We start from the raw sequence: 22,295 nt of genomic DNA, 5'->3' as shown, positions 1-22,295 counted from the left end.
AAAAATCCTTTCAGTAAAAACACTAAGCATACATACATATATTTTTTCTCATCGTAATTGTATTTTTTCAGATCTTTTTGTTTTTATTGCTATATACAGTGAATAGTTGCTACTGTAGTGATATAAATAATACCCTTTGAACAATTTTGAGTACCAAATCTGAAGAAGGAGAACAGGCATAGAATAAATTCTAGTGTTAGGAATGTACTTTTACGGAAATATTTCTTTTGTTTTGAATTTCCAGAAAGACTGTCCTTGAAATATGGTATCTAAAATAATAGTCTACCACCCTAATATTACTGGGAGGTGAATATAATTTTCAAGAGTTGTTTAGGTGACAAAAACTGAACTTAATTATATCAAAAAAAATTCCTGAAAATATTTCTATTTGATGGTCTAGAAAGATAACATTACTAGTTAAACTTGATTTGTGTATTTAATACTGGACTATTTTCTACATAATTATAATAAATCTCTTCTTATTTCTCTTTTTTTTGACTACTTTTATGAAACAGACTAAGATGCTTAGTCAAGCAGCTGGAAAAAGGTGATGTTAACATCGTAGACTTAAAGAAGAATATTGAATATGCAGCATCTGTGTTGGAAGCTGTTTACATTGATGAAACAAGGTATGTTTTAGCCTGTCTTCCCTTCTATCTTCTTTGCCTCTCTTCCCTTTTTCCTCTTGGTCTTCATTTATCTCAAACATGAATTTAGCATATCTTAGTCATGAAACTGAAATTAAAATCTTATTAAATTTTAAAAGGTTTTTCTTCATGTAGCTATTTAACTGGACTACGATCCATTCTTTAAAAATACACATTTTAATCCAAATAGTGAATATAAAAAAAATAGTCAAACAATTAAGTCACAAAATGAACAAACTGAAGTGTCCTCTTCCCCATCCTCATTGCCTTTAGGCGAAGATTTATAAACTCAGAGACATACATAGGCTTATTTCTATTGTCACCAATATAAGGATTTTCCTATTATCTCAAGATTCCAGAGTTCCTGCTGAGAAAATGGGTGTCACATGTCCACACATTCTCATAAGATGTACCTATCAGACTCCTGTGCAGAGTTTGCTAAGGGATAGTCCCCAAAGCATATTCAGTCATCAGCCAGACCTTAATCACCTAACTTCATACTTAGCAGAGTGATAGGAGATTAAGAAATGGGGATTTATTCAAAGAGCATTCTTAGCCTGGTGTTGTGACTTTGACCAGCCGCTTTGCCTTCCAGGGGCCATTTGGCAATATTTGGAGACATTTTTGGTCTGGTTGATGGGAGTGTGTTACTGTTATGTGATGGGTAGAGGCTGGAGATGCTGTTACAAATCCTACAATGCACAGGAAATTCCCCCACAACAAAGAGTTACCACCCCTATGTGTCACTCCTATGGCGATTAAGAAACCTTGGCCTTAAAAGAGAACTGTTCTGTCATTTCCTTTTTTCCCTAAGAGGACGCTTACCTCAAAACCTTAAGAGGGCATCCTGAGGGTCCTAACGCTAATAGAAGACTCTGGAGTATGATATGATAGTTTGTAAGAGATTTGACCACTATCTCTTGGAGTTTGGAGGGTACCAAGACTTGTTCCTGATTCTCATCTCAACAGAGATAAAGGTGGCAGGCTGATTCAGACTACCTTGAATTCACAGGTAAAAGGGACACTGTGGAGGAAGAGACATGTCCCTCCAGAGTTTAGCACAGAAAATGCATTAAGTTTTTCAAAGTTATGAGGCAAGTGGAGTAAAGTCTTTAGAAGGGATTGACCAGTATTGAAAGAAAACTAACTTCAGAAGATGAACAAGAGGCTGGCTACATGAGGTGATTGTTGAATGAACCAGGAAGAAATCATAAAGATGCAGCCCAAATATCAGAGAACACATAACACCCCAGAGGGTGTAGCAAGTTCTCTGAAAGATACACAAAATCTCCCCAGAAGAGAAAAATAACCAGGATTTGGGCATCTGTCCCATACATGACAACAAACACATCCATCTTGTAACAACCTTTGACTCCTATAATTTCCTGTTACACCCACCACATCATTGAACGATAAGAAAGAGCAGAGTGAGTGGGACAGATGATGGGAAAGGGACATCCATCATGCCCCTTCATTTCTGTAAGTATCCACGCATGAGTCAGGCCTGAACTTGGTGGAGGAGAGAACTGTTAAACCAGATACGAGATTGATGTTCTTACATATCCATGTGTCCTGGGCTTAAACACACACACACACACACACACACACCCCACACTGTTGTTTCACAGGTAAAAATTCACATGAATTAAAAAACAAGATAATGTAAAAAGGTACCTCATGGAAGTCTTGCCTCTACCCTATCCCATCCCAATCTACTCATAAATGTCTTATGTATACTTCCAATGGTGTATTACAAATTTTTATTTCATATTTTTCTGTTCTCCTTTTATGGAAGGTGGCACACTATGTACATAGTTATTCATGTTGCTTTCTTTCCCCTAAGGACACTTGGAGATCTTCCTATATCAGGTACTGACCTTTTTAATATGAGACCATGAGGATTTTCACTAATAACAGACAGGAAAGGGCATGGTACAGGCTATGTTGCAGAGGTGATTTTTTTTTCTTTGTCCCCAGAACAGAATTCTTCTGTTAAAACATGATTTAGAGTCATAAATTAGTGGTAGGGGGAATCATAGCAACCCTTTTAGATTATAAGCTTTATGCATAATCGTTTTCCTGGTTAATTTTCACTGAATGTATATAATGTATATTATTCTTCTAAGCGAACAGAGACTCAAAGTGTAAATAGAAAAAAATCTGATGTTCCTGTAATTTCTTTGCTTCTTCATTTTCATGTATGCTCTTCATTGTTTACAAATTGAGTGAATGTAATATGTTTAAGATTTCTTTAATCTGTCCCTGACATTTTATTTTTTTGTATTTATTTATAAAATGGAAGCAATATTATCTTAAAGAATTATTTGGAGATAATTACATTATTCATCCTATGATGGCATAATGCTACCTATCTGGTTCCCCTAAGTATATCTTGTCTTTCAATTGGTAGGTTATTACATGCTATATTTATTAGGTTTCCCAGAAAATTACGATTCTATGGATATTTTTTTAACTTAGGTCTCCATGATGTCTAACTCGTTTACACATATGTTACATTTCTAAGTATAGTTCCTTTTCATTTGAAAATTGCTTTTTTAGAAAATTGCCTTTTGCAGAAAAAAAATGCTTAACTGCTTCATGGTAGAACTGGAGTGTGTGTGTGTGTGTGTGTGTGTGTGTGTGTGTGTGTGTGTATACTCTTTAAGAAAAAAAAAATCCCAGCTCTTAACACTATGTCATTCCCAATTTTTACTCAAATGACACACACCTTTTCACTATTTTATTTTAACGCTTCCAGACCTCCATGGCATCTTGATTTTTAAATTGGATTAATGATACCACCCCACATTTGGAGCATCCAAGGGCTCATATTAGTCTCCCCACAATCCTATGCAGTTGGCAGAGTGACTATTACTTTCTTCACTTTACTATTGAGAGAACCAAAGGTCTTAGAAGTAAACAGGTTTGACAATGGTCACAGATGTAGGCTTTGGCAAAACTAGGGACAGAAACTAAGGCATGGCTATTCTTCTCTCTCTTAGTGCTCTTCTCTCTATAACTGGTATCCTCTCAGGATGGTTTTTAATGACTTCCGAAAGATGACAATGTGTAAAACATTCTGACAGTTGGAATTGTAGATCCTAGAAAAACAATACTTAACATTTATTACTAAAAGACTCTTATTATAGCCTGCTATGTGCCAAGTACTCTTTTAAGCATTTTAATGCACTTTTTTCATGTAACCGTCATAGTAACCCCATGAGCTAGGAACTTTATTATTATCACTTTACATACCTCATACATATGAGGAAATACATTGACAAAAAGGTTACATAGCTTACCTTACCGAGCATCTCATCTGCATCCCTTTGGTAACATCTGACTTTGGTGACTTTGGGGACTTCCTGGAAGTTTTGATGGAAGCTCACGTGCTGTCAGGGTTGTCAGACCCAGTGGTGTGTGGATTGTGTTTGCATCACTTCCAACTCTGCCTTCCGTGATGCCACACTGGTAGCTTGAAATTGGCTGCAGTGGGAGTATTTATTTACACCATGGAAACTGGGAAATGCAACAAATCGGGATTTGTTTTTTTCTGGAAAGCCTGTGGTTAAACATTTACCATCATGCCACTGTTAGACCTAAGATTATCTCATGTATCTTCCTAAGGCTGTGATTTATCTTCAAAATACCAGCTAGAAATTTTTGAGCAATAATCCTTGATGTGATATGATTTCCAGTGGACTTAGTAAGACACAGCAGTCAACTGAGAATGTTTTTGTTGAGATGCATATACAATTATTAGAGTTTGCCTTGGGAATATTAGTAAAACAGATGATATAGGAAGAGAGATGGAGAAGCTTTTAGTTGCTTATAAACTTTATATTAAAAACCTGCTGATTTTTGAGATTTTTTTAATGGAAAATTCTCTTTCTAGAAAAAAATGTTTCAGTGAGTATTCCAGCGAGGCTTTTTTTTTTTTTTTTTTTAAATTTGGGCTGGACTTCAAAAAAAGGTCAACACATAATAAAGCAGGATAAAAAAGTATTAATTGGTTTAACACACACACACACACACACACACACGCACACACACACACCTTTTCCTGCTAAGCTTTAGTGACTGCAGGGTTTCAGTTAAGAAAACAAATTTTTAAAAAATCTCTCTTGATGTGGATGATTTAAGGAGAAAAATAAAAACAGAGTTTCTGACAGAATTTGAATTCTGACCTTCTTTGAAGGATTATAGCAAAATTTCCTAATGAATACAACTCTTTTTGGTTTTTCAACAACACATTTTCAAATATAAATGCCAATATTTTATGAGTCCTGCTTTTGAAAGTGCCCCTAGAGGCTATTGTTTTTCAAAGCTGCACAGTTGTAAGTCAGAAACATGTGGCCTTAAGGGAAAACAAAAAACAAAAATGAAACAAAACAAAAAACCTGTCCAATTGTCCTTATTTAAATTGGGAAATTGCCAGGCAAAGTAGCATCCTCCACCTCATGAGTTGCTATACATGAAGGGAGGCAGCTGACTGGGAAGTATACTTTCAGAGATGGATATTTATGCTTACTAATACTACCTAAGACACAATCTATATCTTCATCTTGTTACTGTGAACCAATCCAAGTCTTGGGATTACCATAGTTAGAGCACAGACTTGATTCAGAAAGAATGTGTTGTTCAAAGCCTGGATCCTCCGCTCAATGCTTCCTTTCTTTAAGCAAATTACTTAACTTCTCTATTTCCTAGCTTTATTATCTGTAAAATAAGAATAATGACAATGCCTGCCTCATAAGGCTGATCTGAGGATTAAATGACAGAGTAAAAGTTGAATAATAACCACTATTTTTATCTTATTAATAAAAATGCAGATACCTCTAGGATGCATATCATATTAAAATATATAATTTATACTCCCAAGTTAATCAAATAATTTCCTGAAAGTAGTTTTGATCCTGAAAAAATAAATGAAGGCAGGTGGGCTATAGTTACCTGGAAATGAAAGCAAAGTCCAAACTGGTGGAAAGGAATCTTAATAGGATACACGTCTTGATAAAAACATTCTCAGTTGACTTCTGTGTTTTAATAAGTCTAAGGGTCCTTCATTTTATGACAGTTTAATTTCAGCAAGAATGTGGTTATGTCAATCAGGACTTTCAGAAGTTATTCTGGTGGTACTTGAGTGAAGTTTGGAACACCTTAGAGTCTAAGCCCCTTGAAATCATCAGGCACAGGAATTTACATGAAACAAATCGTTACTGAGCACCTGAAGTGCATACCAGTGATACACACTGGTCAGCAGAATCAGTACAGTTTTGCCCGCAGCTGGTGTCTAGAACTAGCTCTAGAGCTATGAAGACAAACCTAGGCATGAAAACAAATGTTCTTGTTACAAATAAGAAACCAGGAGGTTCTGAGTTAGAGAGAAAAACCAAAGCACACTGGCAGATCACAGGAGGAAACACTAAAGAGCTTCACTCAAGTCATTATGAGTGGGAGTAACAGGGAGTAAGAACTGTACAGAGTTAAGATTCCAAACTAGATAGGATTGGACTGACAGGTATTCCTTAAGGTTAATGAGTTTACTCCCTGGCAAAGCTCCCCATGCTCGTTCTTAAATGAATGGCTTCTTCTTCTTCTTTTCTTTTTTACAGATTTTTAAAACTATCTATTTATTTGACAGAGAGAGAGGGAGCACAAGCAGGGGGCCTGATGCAGAACTTGATCCCAGGACCCTGGGATCATGACCTGAGCTGAAGGCATACACTTAAGGAATGAGCCCCTCAGGCACCCCTTAAATGGATGGCTTCTAACAAAAGGACTTAATTTTTTTTTTTAAATGTCTGAAACATGCTAGATATATGAGCACTGGAGTTCAGAAATATAGTGTCTGAGATGTGAATTTGGGGATTGTAACACAGGGGTCTCAGACTTTTTTATGCTTTATTTTTATTTCAATAATTGGAATTCCTTTGCTGTTTCAACATGTTACCCAACCTAAAGTTTTTGAGAATGTACAGTGAGTGTTTACTTATTTTATCCATCCTTCCTTGCTGTCACTTTCTTCTCCAGCCAGCTCTCTGGCTTCAGACTGTTGAATTATTCCTCTGTAGGTCACCTAGTTTCCTCAAATCCAGAAAGCCAAAGGAACTACTCCCAAGCATGAGCTCAGTGCCTTCGTCCAGTTCCCCAAACTGATGCTAGACTCAGCTCTAAGTGCTGTAAGACCTACCTGATGCATGCTCTCAGAACCCACAATGTAACCCCTTCCATAGAGGTCCCCTCCCAGGCATTTATCTGCATCCTCTAAAGTCTAAGACCATCTTCCAGAGGCCAGCTGATCATCACCTATGGGAGGGCCTTTCAAGATATTTTCCTACCCTGAGTTCAGGACCTCAAGCTGCAAGGCCAAGAAAAAGGAAGGAGGCCATCAAAATTAATGTCAAGTTGTGCATTCATCTCAAGGATCAACAAAGTTCAAAGACTATGCAGTATAAATTTATATTGAGACACTGAATTTGCAGCGTGCTCTTCTCCCAACGTGGACAACTATGTACCTTACTGTTCAGAGATGGTTCGCCTCTTGCAGGCATGCTATCTCAGTCTTCTATATGCCAGAGTAGGGCCATCACCTTACTTTTGTGTAGTTAATGGATCTATTCAAAATATTTTTCCTAGAACAAAAGAGCAGTCTTTTTCTGAGGGTAAAATAAAGCCTCAGTAGAAAAAAAGCAAGTTATTTTTTTGACTTTTCAAATGTGCATTTTTCTCTCTTCTAACCATTAAGCTTTCAAACACTCTTGGAGTTCCATCTCAATATGGGTCACCATGTAACCCTCTTAACCAAAGTCAGGGGGCAAGATGAAATGTCGGATAGAGGTGTGGAGTGGAAGGGTAGACAAGGACAGATACAAGAAAGACAAGCATTGAAAGTTGGGGATGTAGCTACCAGAGAGGAGACATAGGAAGATACAGAAGCAGGAGGCATATCTGAAGATAGGAAGCACCAAAAGCCAGTGGTGAGCTGGGTTACTGAAAATGGTAAATCGAATCCCACAGGGAGAACCATTGAGTGGAGTTTCAGTAGAAAAGCTGGCCAGATTATGGTAATATGAAGAATTAATGTAGAACCGCTTAAGAAGAAATTAGATTATCTTTTTAGAATTTGCTAGTGTAGGAAAAAGCCAAAATAGAACAATGTATTAGTAAGGACATTTACTTGTTTGTTTCATACTTTTTATAGAATGGAAGGCTTCCATTAGCCTGGAGACAAAGAGCGAAAGAGATATGTGGGTTAAAGAAAAATAATATTTATAGAAAGATCAGATGAAAAGTTATCCTTAGGAAGTTACCTAGAAAAAAAAAATAGCCAATATTCCATATATTAGCCAACATATTCCATAAGTGGAATATATAGATAAAGAGGGAGAAAATAATGCACAGCTAAGCCCTTCAAATAAGCAAAATATAAGTAGCCCTGCAAAATCAGAAAGATTAGTTACTATTTATTTTTTTTAAGATTTTATTTATTTATCTGAAAGACAGCGAGAGCACACGTGCACAAGCAGGGGAGCAACAGAGGGAGAGGGAGAAGCAGGCTGTCTGCTGAGCAGGGAACCTGATGTGGGGCTTGGTCCCACGACACTGGGATCACAACCCCAGCTGAAGGCAGACGCTTAACTGACTGAGCCACTGAGGCCCCGGTTACTATTTATTTTAAACTCAGTTGTTCAGCATGGTTAAGAGTACTATGACAATTATGGCCGAACTATAGACCATGGGCTATGAAACAGTGGGTTTAACGTGACAGTGGAGAGCAATCCCTTTGGGGTCAGTCACTAAAACCTGCACATGATGACGGCACTGACCCGTGTGCTCCAGCGCAAGAGAAGGACTAATGAACACGTCTCATGACTATTTTAATTACAAGTGACAAGAAGCCCAAACAAACCGCCTCCAAGAAACTCTTGCTGCCAAGAACGGGGATGGCTAGTGCTGACTATAAGCATAGGTGACTCTGGGCAAAAATAATGTCAAGGGACCGACCTCCGTGTTTCATTCGTTCTGTAATGGCCTCCTTTGGATCCTTTGAGTGGTAGCAAGATGACGATATATTTTCAAGCTTCATAACCTCACACCCTCAAATCCAGTAGGAATGAGAAAGGGTTTCTTACCCAGAGGCTCCAACAAACATAACCTTTTTGTTTCATTGATTCTAGTCAGGTAATATATGTATCCCTCAAACAGTATGTCCAGGGGAGTTGGATATTTAAGTGGAATGGTCAAACATCTCATGAGGCAGGTAAGAGTTAAAAGAGTTAAAAAGAGTAAAGAGTTAAAATCACATGCCAAAGAACTGAGAATGGAGGAGAGTATTTTGCTAAACAACAACAATTTTGTCCTCCCCGGAGTAAAAATGAACATGTTTATGTTAGTACGACATGCAGGGGACCTGGATCAGGATTTGTGTGGAATGTTGAAAACTCCTATCCAGGCTTTGCTTCTACTAAGAATAAGCCTCCAGACAAGAGTCTTTGATTTCCTTTTCCCTAGTCATTGGTTTCTTAACATGGAAGATGAAGTCTCCAGCCCATTTCTGTCCTGGAATTCTGTGGTTTTATCCATGGTTGCAAAGTCCCTTGTAAAGACCTACTCATGTCACCAGTGGAGTGACAGAAGGGAGCTGCTTATCATTGGCTAATGAGGGATCAGTTATAGATATGGGCTCTTGTATATTTTAAGTCGCTTATATTTGGAGGAGTCCGGGAGGAAGTCAGTTTAAAGGGTATGTGCTAAGACACTGCTGGAGTTCAGTGAATCACTAAAAAGCGAATTCTGATTTTTATGAACTCCATTTTTATGGTGTGAGTTGTAGGGAGGGGTGGTTGTTTGGAGTGCTGTGTTTGTAGGCTGTTCTCACCCTGTGGATGGAGTGTGAAAACCAGGCTTAGAAAAAGTGGCAGTACATTTCAGTTGATTTTCATATTTTCCATCCATCTGTGGTATGTTACTTTCTACAAACTTTCAAAAACAGCCTCACTGGTGAAAAGGGAAAAAAAAATCTGACCAGATCTTTTAAGAGATGACTAACAAGAAAAAGCTCCATGTATTATATAATGGATACATTAGAAAAATACAAATGAATATTTATAAATTTGAAAGAGATATAAATTTAGAAAAATACAATGAATATTTATAAATTTGAAAGAGATATAAATTTAGGAGCACCTGGGTGGCTCAGTTGGTTAAATGTCTGCCTTCAGCTCAGGTTATATTGTGAGAGTCCTGGGATCCAGCCCCACATGGGCTCCCTGCTCAGTGAAGAGTCAGCTTCTCCTTCTCCCTCTGCCCCTGTACCCCCACTTGTGCTCGTACCCTCTCCCAAATAAATAAATGAAGTCATTTTAAAAAGAAAAAGATACAAATTTAAATATTATTCTTTCCTAACAATGATATTAATAACAATTAAGATTGTTTGACAACTAACTATAGCCAAGGCAACATATTATGATTCTTCCATTTTTGATTGTACATAATTCTCAAAAAATTGTATGAATTAGCTATTTATATTATTTCCACTATAAAGTTAAGAAACTTGAGGCATGAAGAAAGTCAATGGACTTGCTCAGGGTCATATGATTATTAAGTGTCAGAGACAAGTTCAAACTTAAATCCAACCCTAACTCTTCTCTTCTTCCTTGCCAACAAAACCCTTTTTTGTTTTTTTCAATTATTCACTTTCCTCTGCAAAGACAAGTGATTCCGGGAAGATCAATCCCAGGCCCAGGATCACAATAAGTGAAATCCTGATTGATTTAAACCGCTAATTAGCCTCTGATTCCCTAACCAAAGAGTTTATGTATGGATGCATGATGCAATTCTGGCTAATGGAATATAAAACAAAGACTGCTGGGGCTGTGCACAAAAGCTTTCCTCTCCATAAAATGGGAGTCCTGTGCATCTGGGTTTTGCTGTATTTGAGTGTGATGCTTAAAACTAACACAACCATCTTGCCATAAGCATAAAGCTAATGTAACACTAAAGGTGATAGTATAGAGATGGAAGAACCTGAGTCCTTGATGTTATCGACCTGCTGATTCTTAAAAAGCCCTTCATGGGGTCAACATACCTTTAGTTTTCTTCTTAAGGAAAATAGTAAATCTCCCTATTATTTAAGCTGCTTGAGGTTGGGGTTGATGTCATGTGCTGTTGAGAGCATCCTAACAGCCACATAGGTCTGCCTTGTTTCAAAGCTCAAATTCTTGATCTCTAATCCATCCAAGGAGTGGTCTTACCCTAATAAGAAGTCCTAACACAAAAGTTTGGTTTCTGAGTTAGCTACTTAGAATTCACATTCTGTTTTCCTGTAAAACAAGGTAATAGGTTGATTCAGTTTCCGAGGTAGCCCACAAAACCTATTGATTCCATGAGACAGCTAAACAACTGTCCTTGGGTGGTCCTTGGGCAAGTATCAAGTACTAGAAAGTCAGATACTTAAGATTTTTCTCATTAAATATAAGATTTCCTCATTCCTTACCATATTTTATCAACAAGCCTACCTCCAAAGTGTATATTGCCTCATCTACTGTCCCTCACTTTTCTCTCACCTCCATCTCCGTCAAGTCTGCTCTGAGTCACCATCATCTTTGAGGTTGTCTTTCCTGACACACACCAACCAGCTCTGCCCTGGGATCTTGCTATCCTCCCATTCCACTCAGAAGTGGGGGCAGAAGGTAGGGTGGGGCATCCAGCTCTCTTCTATTCCAGGATCCTGGGAGTTTATCTGGGGCATGTTGTCACTCCCCTCAGGGTTTTCCTTAGTTTGGAGAAGTCAGGCAAGATTCAGTGTTCCTTTTCAAGATCGCTTCTGTCTTCCTTCCTGACTCCTCTTGTTTAACCGAGGGCATCTGTGCACAGTCCTGGGAATGGAAACTCTGCTCTGACTTGTGTATTCTTCCGTTATCTTTACCTGGGCCTTTCTGCCTTCCATGGGAACTGGAATTGGAAAAGTTAAGTCCAGGAACAGGAGTTTTCTCCCTTTAAGTAATTGTGTTTCACATAGAACTTGAGTCAGTGAATGAAATCTTGGCTGACTATATGGACAGAGGGCCACAGGGTAACAGCAAATATTTTAAAAAACATTTTGGGATATCATCTTTTCACACATGAAGCAGGGCCTGATTGAAAATGTTAACATATATAACATGCATCAAAACAAACAAAAAATGACTGTTGAACAACCATTAAGACTAGAGATTCTCAGCCTATGTTTTTATACATCACTTGTTCAACAAATATTTATGAAGGACAATCTATATATACAATGATAATTATTTTTCTATTCTGTTTGGGTATTGTTCCCTCCCTCTTGTCATTTTGGTTGCATTTGTGGCCTCCTAGGTTTAGAAAGAAATACATTCTTTGTCTTCTCTTACACTCCTGTCTTCCAGATACACTGCAGTTCTTCTAAGTACCATGTTCCACCCCAACTCAGCTGAGAAACCAACTTTTCTATTTTGCAATTAAGTAACATACAGATATCCTCATTCATAACATCAGTATAAGATATTCATTAATGAAGATACCTTTATGGAGATTCTCCTGCCGGTACTTTCTTGATAGTTCCCCAACACTCTTCATCTCAGACAGTGAAATAATGGGCCTATGGAAATAAGCATTGCTGCTAATTCCATGGAACAGAATACAACTGAATCTCATTTTCTTGGCAGAGATATTGGGTAATTGGCAATCTGTGAATGGACAAGATTTCTCAAACTTTAGCACTCCTGAGAGTCACGTGGAGGGCTTGTTCAGAGTGACGGGCTCCACCCCCCAGAGTTTCTCCTTTAATTGGTTGGAGCAGAGTCTTGAAGTTCCCAGGTGTTGCTGATCCTGCTGGTCCATGAACCACACTTTGAGAACCCCTGCGCTGGAAAATGTCAAAATGAGGCTACAAAAAAGAGACACGAATGTTAGAAATGTAATGGTTAGAATTCTGACCATTCTAAATATTATCTCATGTGGCCTATGAGATGGTCTTGTGCCAAAATGCCTCCTTCAACCAGGAAATTCCATCATCAGACAGGAGCAGTAAAGGTGCTGAACCAGAGATGAGCTGTGCCTCAGAGCAGCAGGTCTTGGGCAGAGAGGAGGCAGGCCCGTCCTTTGATTTGTGGTGTGATCGCTTCTCCCAGTGATCACTTCATCTGTAGCCTGCCAGCCACCATTTACTCCATCCTAGCACTCTTAGTAATCTTCGGAATGATGCAGTTAGATGAAGAACAGAAGGCCCTTCTCTTATGTCTCACTTCTCTGATTGGATAGGGTAACATATCTACTCCCTGGAAAACAGGGCAGGGAGACCAATACTAGGTAGACATTGTTGTGTTGTGATAAAATGTACATAACATAAAAGCTACCATTTTAACCATCTTAAAGGTACAATTCAGTGGAATTAAGTATATTTGCAATGTTGTGCTACCATTTCCATTCTCTACTTCCAGAACTTTTTCATCATCCCAAAATAAACTCTATACCCATCAAACAATAACTGCCATTCTCCTCCTCCTCTCAGCCCCTGGAAAACTCTGTTCTATTTTTTTGTCTCTACGAATTTGCCTATTTTGCTAGGTAAATTTTTAAAGTAAGTAAAGTGTTATTTTTGGAATCTCCTCCCACTATTTCTTTATGATCCATAGAATCTTTACATTGTTCTTGGCTCTCCAAAGTCACTTTAACCAACTTCTTCCCAGCATGTCTCAAACACTTCTATCCCCATGAAAGGACACTCTCTTTTTCCTTCATGTCAGACATAGAAATCTTCTGAGACTAACTCATGCAGATGTGTAAATAACTGGGGTTCTTTGAGGACTTTCTTTGTGACAGACATTTTTCTAACTGCTTTCTGTGCATTTAGCCATTCTATCCTCACAACCCCACCCCTACGGATATATTATTATCCTTTCTCTTTACTGACAAAGAAACTGAGACTCGAGTAGGATGAAGCACATTTCCCAAGACCACACAGCAAAACACAGCAAACAGGCGACGAAGCCAAGAGTTTGACTCCAGAGGCAGTTTTCCTAACCACAGAAGATGCTTATTAATAAAAAAAAAAAATAGTAATTAATGGAATATGAAGCTTTGTGCCTAATGGCATGTTTTCAAAGACATTTTTGAGCTAAGAGCACTTTCTGGTGGGAAGCCAAGAGTCATTAGGCAGACCTAGAGTAATTTTTTGCTTCACCCATTACCTCCATTTCCACCTCCCAAATGACTCCAAAAGGACAAGCTGAATCCCACCTGTCCAAGGAACTTGACTCCTTCTCAGACTCCTCCTGCAACATTCTCCTAGCCCCTTCTGCCTGTCCTAGAGGATGGAATCCTCTGCCTAGGCCTCTGCTTCTGGGTGGATACAGAGGAGGCATAGAGCCCTTCTTAGGCCTTAACTTGAAAAAAAAAAAATGACATCAAGCTTTAACATTTTACTTAGCTAGTCTTGTTTTAGCCAAGATTTGCCTCTTGAGACTTAAGCTAAGGTCAGCATAACTAACTTGTCTCCCCAAACTTGTCCCCAGCAAATGTGCAGTCTTAATAGTCACTCGAATGTAGTAGTCATCTTTTCACAGTTCACAAAAAAAGGAAAAAAGGACTAATAAAAACAAATGAACAAAGTTATCACAAAGAGAGAAATAGGAAAGAAAACTGCCAAAACAACAATAGTAACAACAAAAATTATTGAAATAAATTTACAAGCCTGCCATCTTAAATCCTTTTTGGAACAAGATAAGGAATAAATATAAAGGAAAAAATGAATGAATGAATGAATGTGCTTGGGTGGTAGCCTGGAAGAATTAATTCAAGTGTATTTCACACTCAGGAAGCAGGTTACTGACAAGTCACAATGGCATTTTGTATGTATCACCTTTTCTCATTCTGACATTTATTTAATTTATTGTAATTCAAAGTACCCTGAAATTCTACTAACATCCAGATATATTTCTCTATCAGAGAATGATTCAACATACCAGTCCTGAAAAATAAATCTGAGCTTCCTCCAACCAAATATTCCCTGGTGGGCCAAATTCCCTTAAGATTTTTGTTTTAAGATCAATTATTTTTAACCCTAAATTTCACAGTAGAAATAGGAGAGAAAATAATGATTACTCATATTAGTGTCTCCTGAATATGAAAGTAGTCTGGGTTCCTAGTAAGAAAACATGCATTTGAGGTAAAGGATAGGTGAGCAGCTAAAAACTCAACCTCTGAGACTTGAGGTCAACTTGAGTTCAAACATGGCGTGGTCCCTCCTGGTTTTATGACTTGGAGCAAATCCCGAAAGTGTCTGTATCAGTAGAATAAGGATACAGATAATAATTGGATTTTCCTCTTGGTGGTATTGTGAGGATTAAAAGAGATAAAGCTCCTGGCCTGATTCATAGTAGGTGAAGAAGTTAGCAGCATTAACATCTCTATCTATCCTCAGATAACTGAGGTCTGAGTGAAGCTTTAGTATTGCTCTTAGGGTTTTGATGTGGTTTGATTTGGTTTGATTTTAGTTGTTTTTGTTTGTTTGTTTGTTTTGTTTGTTTTTTGGTGGGGGACTACAGTCAGCTCAGATCACAGATATGTGCTCATCAAAGAAATAACACGAATGGATTTGCCTATGTGGGAACCACTTGCCCCCCAAAAATATCTATACTGCAAAATGAGCAACTTCTCTTAATTCCCCCAGCCGTCCCTGGAGGGCTCACTTGGAAGATATTTACCATGTCTGAGTTCAGTACCATCCCTAGCCCAGGCCCAGTATAACTACTTCCCTAGACACTGCCCCTCATTTTAGAGTACTCAACGATGGCTCATTTTTGTTGTGACCCTCCCCATGGGGTGATAAGGCTTCAAGCCAAGAACAACTTGAAACCCCTGCTCCACTCTCTCTATGGACTATGGAATTCCCCACCCTCCCCTTTGTGCTCCTCTCCCATATCCTGGACACTGAGATCTCAGAATTCTCTGCCTAAAGGTCCCCTGTCTGTCTCCTAAATCTTAATAAGTTTCTTCCCTAAGTCTTTCTTCCTGCGGGGGCCAGAACACTACTGATATGTGTACCCCGTCACCTCTAAAAATGGCCAAGAAGCAGCCACTTTCAAAGCTGGGGCAGGTTAATGAGAGTGATGAGGGAGGCTGCAGAGGTCCACTGCTTACAGAGTAAGGCCTGGGCAGGAGGTTAGGTGGGTGCAGAGGGACAGCTGGCCCAGGCTTGTCATGCAAGGAGCTGAGAACTCTCAAGTCAAACTCAATTTGCCAGGCTTTTATGAAACTTACTAAAAGGTAGGAGGGCAGAACACATTTAATAATTCATTCATTTGATATATAACTTTAAAATATTTAATTATTTGGTATTTGGGAGAAATGTGCCCCTTCCTGGGCCCAGCAAATATTAGGGGCAGAGTGAATGACTTAGTGGCTTATTGAAATGTATCCTTTATAGGAAGAGTAAAGCAGGAAAAAGAAAATTTCAAACCTAAGAAGCCAGTTTCTAATTGCAACCAGCCCTTGAATCTTAACACTCAGTAGGTGTAAATGTGGGCACCAGTTGCCTGGAAATAACTGTGGTGGGTACACTGGTATAACCATTTTCCAAGAGTCTACTGTGGATAGAAATATTTTCACTGATGTAATTGTAAAAGTCAAAATCTCATGACCTCTCCTTCCGTGGCCGCCTCCTTCTTTATTCCCTTCCCCTGAAAATTTTCTAGTTCAAAATATAAGCCCTTTGGGAGTTGTGTCATCTCATTTCAAGAGAAAATTTGGGGTATAAATAGCTTCCAAGGATCAGTTGAGCACTGACTGGATGGAGGATCAGTTTTCACAGCTCCCTGGCCCCCCATCTACCCTTAGCTCATGTTTAGAGACACTTAACTTTCTGCTTTATTGACCCTCTTAGGACCAGGAAGGAAGGAAGGAAGGAAGGAAGGAAGAAAAAGAAAGAAAGAAAGAAAGAAAGAAAGAAAGAAAGAAAGAAAGAGAGAAAGAAATCGTTATATCAGAGGAAGGATTTCTCAGAGGTCAACAGTGATAACATTTTACATATATACGCCTTATCATTTATTTTCTATACAGTGCATTTTAAGAATTCCTAAGGAAGATGCACAGGTGACTATGTTTCATGTTCTAAGATTCTTTTTTTTTTTTTTAATTTTATTTATTTGACAAACAGAAATCACAAGTAGGCAGAGAGGCAGGCACAGAGAGAGGGAGAGGCAGGCTCCCCGCCGAGGAGAGAGCCCGATGCGGGGCCCGATCCCAGGATCCTGGGATCATGACCCGAGCCGAAGGCAGAGGCCCTAACCCACTGAGCCACCCAGGCACCCCACATGTTCTAAGATTCTTAAAGACAAAGTTTTGATTTTTTAAGAGCATTCATGATATAAACAATGATGCTTACTCTGCATCTAACATTAGGGTGAAGAGTAATTGAGCTCTTGGATATTTTGAAAGTAAAGTTAATTACAGTATTTGAGATGCTATTTTATCAAGCCTACTTGCACAAATTTATTTCAAAAATGAAATGAGGGGACAACATAGTCTTACATGTTTTCCCTGTGACATAATCTTCTGTAAATATTCAGATATTTTCACATGTCTCAAATAGATGTATAGGAAAACTGTTTATAATTCTTTAGCAAAAGTCAGGATTACTATTCCATATTATACTATAGTTCTGCTTCTGCCCTATGTAGCACGATCCAATGAAACCTGAAGAGTCCTTGTAGTGCTCAGAGGCAGGAAGACAGAGAGCATAAGGCAGGTGCCAGGGAAAGGGAGAATAAAAGGGAGAAGAGAGAGACAGAGAGGAGTGGGGAGAAATGTGCCATTAGGTGTGTTGGTTTTTTAAAAATTTGTTTCTATTTAGGTTTTTATTCACATGTCTTTCAAGTTTCTTTTCTCCAAACTGGAAAATAATTATTTTCGTAAATCTGCTACAACTATTTATAGCTTCCTTAGGAATGTCTTACTAACTCTACTAGAGAAATGAGTCTAAAAGAGTTAGTATTTAACAGAAATACTGACTTCCTGGGCTAAAGGCATGCAAATGGTGTATACAATTTTTAAAATTTCTTTTTACTGTGCCTATAATTCAAAATGCCATAAAAAATGTTCAAGGTCTTTTCCACACCAAATGTTCATGTTGCCCTATAATTTACTTCAAAAAATTGTAAAGGGGTTATTCAAAGGCAAATTATCCTAAAGGCAATGAAGAGGATGATTGACAATAGTGAATTTACTCCCAGGATTCTGCTGCTGATTATCAGTCAAATAATATAGGATTCCAAAGTCTCTTCTACCATCCCCATCCTTTTTTTTTTTTTTCCATTTTATTTATTTTTTCAGCGTAACAGTATTCATTCTTTTTGCACAACACCCAGTGCTCCATGCAAAACGTGCCCTCCCCATTACCCACCACCTGTTCCCCCAACCTCCCACCCCTGACCCTTCAAAACCCTCAGGTTGTTTTTCAGAGTCCATAGTCTCTTATGGTTCGCCTCCCCTCCCCAATGTCCATAGCCCGCTCCCCCTCTCCCAATCCCACCTCCCCCCAGCAACCCCCAGTTTGTTTTGTGAGATTAAGAGTCATTTATGGTTTGTCTCCCTCCCAATCCCATCTTGTTTCATTTATTCTTCTCCTATCCCCCTACCCCCCCATGTTGCTTCTCCATGTCCTCATATCAGGGAGATCATATGATAGTTGTCTTTCTCCGATTGACTTATTTCACTAAGCATGATATGCTCTAGTTCCATCCACGTCGTCGCAAATGGCAAGATTTCATTTCTTTTGATGGCTGCATAGTATTCCATTGTGTATATATACCACATCTTCTTTATCCATTCATCTGTTGATGGACATCTAGGTTCTTTCCATAGTCTGGCTATTGTAGACATTGCTGCTATAAACATCCTAACTCTGCTCCTCAAAAATAATCACTTGCAAGTTTCGTGTAAATACCTCTAGATCTTTCCTAGACATTCAGTAGATATATGTTCACCTCCTGCTCTGTGCTGGTGGGTGTTGTGGGTGCTGGTGATACAACAATACTCAAAAAGACACCAACTCTCTGCTCCCAAAGTCTTTACGGTTTAGTGGATGAAACATAGAATGAATAAACAAACCAGTAAACATAAAACATGATATCAAGTAATGGTAAGTGCTAAGAAGTTGATAGTAGGACAAAAAGACAGAATAGAGGTGTTTGCTAGTTAAGTTGGTGTGAGGGATCAGGGAAGCCTTCTTTCCCCGAATACAGTGAGAAAATAATCCCCCCCCCCCACCCCCAATAGGGTAAGAGAGTCTAAGCAAGGCCAACAGCAAGTGCAGAGACCCTGGAGCAAGCCGGGGAGGGTTGAGCACAGCAAGGAGGTCAGCACTGCTGGAACAAAATATGTAAGGGGAAACTAGTTAAGAGATGAAAGTAGAGACAGGGCTTGTGATGAGCTACATAGGACTTAATGAATTAGGCATTGACAAGGTCTGACTCATACTTTAAAAGAGGCAATCTGACTGCAGAAGGAAGAGAATGAAGGGGTTCAGGACAAGAACTGGGAGACCAGTAGGAGGCTACTGCAGTAGGCCAGGAGAGAGATGATGGTGGCTTGGCCTCTCTCTCGTTCACTGGTGGTAGGAATGCAAAATGGTACAGCCACCTTGGGAGACAGTTTGGAAGTTTCTTTAAAAAAACAAAACAGGGGTGCCTGGGTGGCTCAGTGGGTTAAAGCCTCTGCCTTCGGCTCAGGTCATGATCCCAGGGTCCTGGGATCGAGCCCCACATGGGGCTTTCTGCTCTGCAGGGAGCCTGCTTCCTCCTCTCTCTCTGCCTGCCTCTCTGCCTAGTTGTGATTTCTCTCTGTCAAATAAATAAAATATCAAAAAAATAAAATAAAATAAAAAAATAAAAAACAAAACATACTCTTACTATGCAATCCAACCATTGTGGTCCTTGGCATTTACACAAATGAACTGGAAAAGTCTGCATACAACTATTTGTAACAGCTTTTTTGTAATTGTCAGAACCTGGAAGCAAGTAAGATAACCATGGCTGAGTGTATAAGCAAACTGGATATCCACACAATAAATTATGATTCAGCAATTAAAAAAAGAGCTATTAATACAAGAAAAGACAGTTTGGTATTATATCCATAATAGCTAAAAAGGCATTTTAGTGCCCTGCAAATGGTTTTAATATTTCACAACCAGAAGAATAAGTGATGTGTTCTATTAAGTGAATATTAATATAATGCAGAGTTGTGCCTTTGTCATCTATCAGATTTATAATCCAAGCTGATAGTTACCACATAGTGTTCATGAATGATAGAAATATTCTTCCTCAGTCTTTATATATATATTACATATATAGTATATATCTCTGTGTACCTATATTTATATATCTCTATATATCTATTTCTATATATCTGTATCTATATATCCTTAGCCTTTATATTATTAGAAAGAGAGAATGAGAGAGGGAGAGAAAGAGAGATTGAAATTAATTTCAAGGAATTCGTTCATGTGATTATGGGGGCTAGGAAGATGGAAATCTTCAGAACAGGCTGCCTCTGGCTGGAAATTCTGGCAGGAGTAAATATTAACAATCTTTAGTCTGAAAGCAGTCTGAAGGCAGAATTCCTTCCTCTTAAGGGAATCTCTCTTTTATCTCTTAAGGTCTTTAATTAATTGGATGAGGCCCACTCACCTTATGGAAGGTAATGTGCTTTACTCAAAGTCTACTGATTTACATGACAATCGCATCTAAAAAACACCTTGGCAGCAACACTTGGACTGATGTTTAACAAAATAACGAGCACCATACCCTAGCCATGATTACAATATAAAATTAACCATTGAAGAGGTATTGGTTGCTTTTTCAAAATTTGCTTTTAGTTATAGAATAGCTTATCTCGTGCTTTACTCTTTACACACTCCTCCTATACTCTTATCACCACAAATGAATTCACATTACTCTTTCTCCAGGACTATATCTTCATTCCTTCTTAATGAATGACATCATGCATCATGATTAAGAACTACCTTATTATCAGACTCCTAAGTCTCATATCTGTATTTGACAGATCATTTCCATATGCTGATTTTGTTGATGATATGTCTTAGATGACTTATGAGTTTAGGACATATAGCCTTAAAGATATCAACATTAATTGACCACCAACACAATGTGTGTCTGTCATTCTCCTTGGAGTAGCTGATAAAACAAGGCAGCAGGAGAATTCTTGGAGCTCGGTGACATCTCAGTATTACACCACAATGGTTCCCATTCCACCTGTCCTGTTCTGTGTTTTTATTTGATCACTAGATAAGAAGTAATAGAAAGGGCATAAGCCCTGAATTTTCAGACCATGTAGTGTAGTGTCTTGCTGCAATGGGCTAAATGATCCAATTTAATATGGACAAAATGCTAAAAAAATTATTTTGCCTTGTGTTCCAATGTCAGTGTATTAAGCATAAATCAAAATCACCCAAACGTAAGTTCCGACAGAAAGTTAAAAAAGATACAAAGTAAGTATTAATCAGTATTAACTTCCAATTATGCAAGCCTCTTGTATCTTCATATGTATACGTGTAGTTTTGTAACTCCAGCACTGAAGTTGTATATATTGTGTCATAAGGTATTTCATAAACACATTTGTAAATATTGGCAATTGGCTGTGCTCTAAATGTTTCTAGAAAAGAGCAGCACATAGAGGTCATCATAGGACCTTTTGAGACTGTTCTTGGTAGTATTGGGTGCTGTGGATGGGCTTTCTACCTTTTTTGCCCTTTTCTTGGTCCCTGCCCACTCAAGATGGTGTGACTTGTTCTGGAGGCTTTAGCACACACTATCATTCTGTCTTCCTTCCATCAGCTTATGATCCTTGGGATTCACTCTGTACAAAGAGATTTACCTAAGCGAATGGAACCCCAAAGCCAAAACCAAAGTGCGCTAAAAATAGCTCTGAATTATTAAACTGGTGCACTGACACGGAATTTACAAAGTCAAGTGACAGACAGAGGTGGCCTGTGTTCTTCCTGGAGGCAAAGCTCAATTGCTCTGTGGAATGTTTTTATCGTTTGTGGGGAGGCTTTCACACGGTCTTCCCAGTTCAGACCTTTAGGAAGTTCTGGATCACTGGAGCTGACCAGCCTCAACGATAGGTACTACACCCACCAGTCCGGGCAGTGTGGTCTATCTGGAGCTTCTAGAAGATAGGACGGTGCAGTCGTTTCACTTCCTGTTCACTTCCCCACCGATGTATTTGATTTCCTTGGCCAGCTGATGTCCACCCTCAAGAGAGCATCTGCCCTTAACTCCGGGTGTTTCTCTTCCCCTTCCACTGGCTCTGTCACCGAAAATAGAGTTTTCAAAATAATCTGTTTATCTCATAATGAATGTTAGAGTACTTGATGTCCTATTTTCCAACAATTTAGAGATAGCATTCAAATGAAATAACACATATGAATGTCGACTCCAAGGCCTTATGCAAGGAGCCTGTGCTAGCTGCATTGTATATATGCAAGACTAGCAAATATAAGATGCCTTTGGCCACTTCTAGTCCCTGTTTTCTTTCCAGTCCGGTTGCCTCCTTTAATAACAGATATCTGTTTATGAACTCTCTTCTCTATTTTAGTTCTCTTCA

At 38.7% G+C, this 22,295-nt stretch overlaps 1 protein-coding gene across 4 annotated transcripts in view; it reads left to right on the top strand.

Moving 5' to 3' along the window:
• The window catches only part of PDE1A (phosphodiesterase 1A), a 344,943-nt gene that overhangs the window by 251,499 nt on the left and 71,149 nt on the right, over window positions 1–22,295 (top strand). For all 4 annotated transcript variants that reach the window (XM_046019690.1, XM_046019688.1, XM_046019689.1 and 1 more), the window contains one exon: window positions 516–629. In XM_046019690.1, coding sequence (XP_045875646.1) covers window positions 516–629 — 114 coding nt within the window. The remainder of the gene's footprint in view (window positions 1–515; window positions 630–22,295) is intronic.

Source organism: Meles meles, chromosome 9, assembly GCF_922984935.1.
Source record: "Meles meles chromosome 9, mMelMel3.1 paternal haplotype, whole genome shotgun sequence".
In the NCBI taxonomy this organism is placed as follows: Eukaryota; Metazoa; Chordata; class Mammalia; order Carnivora; family Mustelidae; genus Meles; species Meles meles.
This window is presented reverse-complemented; position numbering and strand designations above follow the sequence as displayed.